This window comes from Fonticula alba (assembly GCF_000388065.1).
Source record: "Fonticula alba strain ATCC 38817 unplaced genomic scaffold supercont2.5, whole genome shotgun sequence".
In the NCBI taxonomy this organism is placed as follows: domain Eukaryota; order Rotosphaerida; family Fonticulaceae; genus Fonticula; species Fonticula alba.
In genome coordinates this window covers 1,231,316-1,232,127 of record NW_009242975.1, presented here as the reverse complement: position 1 = coordinate 1,232,127, position 812 = coordinate 1,231,316, and the positions used below count along the sequence as shown (strand labels likewise).

Sequence of the window (812 nt, the reverse complement as noted above, 5' to 3'; positions counted from 1 at the left end):
TTAGGGGTGTTGGACAGGGGGAAGGTCAGTTCAGGGGGGTTGGGGGGGGGGAGGAGGGGTAACGGAGCCGGCAGAGCAACGGAGCCGGAGCCGCACGGGCCGACATACCAGCGGTGAGAGATCCAGCAGGAAGAAGGCCGAAGCACGGAGGGAGCCATCATTGGCCGGGCTCGGCCGGATGAGCAGATTGGTGGCCGAGTGGAAGTTGGTGTCCGGCAGGAGGCTGGAGGTGTAGGTGTCGGCGAGGACCGGCAGGAGAGCCGCAAACTCCGGCGGCGTGGGGACCGCCTGTGCACTGGTCACCGGCAGCAGTGGCGTCCCGGGCAGGAGGCACGTCCCCAGCAGGAGCACCAACACCAGGAGGGCGCTGGCCAGCCCCGGGACACGGGAGGGGGCCATTGCTCCGGTAGGCGGGGGAGGGGCACGCACGGGGACGCGAGGTTGTCGCGAGGGCCGGGCAGGGGCGTGCGCTTGGGTGGAGGTGGCGGGCGGGAGTCGGAGCAGGAGGGGCGCGAGGAGAAGGGGGCTGCCCCAGGAGTCCGGGAGCGGCCGGTGGCCGGGCAGCCGAGATTTCAAGACCCACCCCGGCGGCGGGGGCGGCGGGGGCGGCGGGGGCGGCGGCGGCGGGCCAGAGCTGGGGCCTCGAGATCTCCATGCACTGACTGCCCGGCGGCGGCTGCCGGATCTTGGTGGCTAGCCCCGGCCGGCGGGCGGATGGCCGGGCAGCCGGCCGGGCGAGGGCGCGCAGGCGTATGTAAGCTTGCCCTCCCCCCGCGTCCCCGGCTCAAGCCTCGGCCTGGGCGGGGGGGGGG

At 74.1% G+C, this 812-nt stretch overlaps 1 protein-coding gene across 1 annotated transcript in view; it reads right to left on the bottom strand.

Annotated features, from left to right (window-relative positions):
- H696_03457 (hypothetical protein) overlaps nucleotides 1-399 on the bottom strand; it is a gene marked incomplete at its 5' end in the record, with an annotated part of 16,522 nt that extends 16,123 nt beyond the window's left edge. The window contains one exon of the mRNA XM_009497323.1: nucleotides 109-399. Within this exon, the coding sequence (XP_009495598.1) occupies nucleotides 109-399 (291 nt within the window). The remainder of the gene's footprint in view (nucleotides 1-108) is intronic.
- Between the last annotated feature and the right edge of the window lie 413 nt (nucleotides 400-812).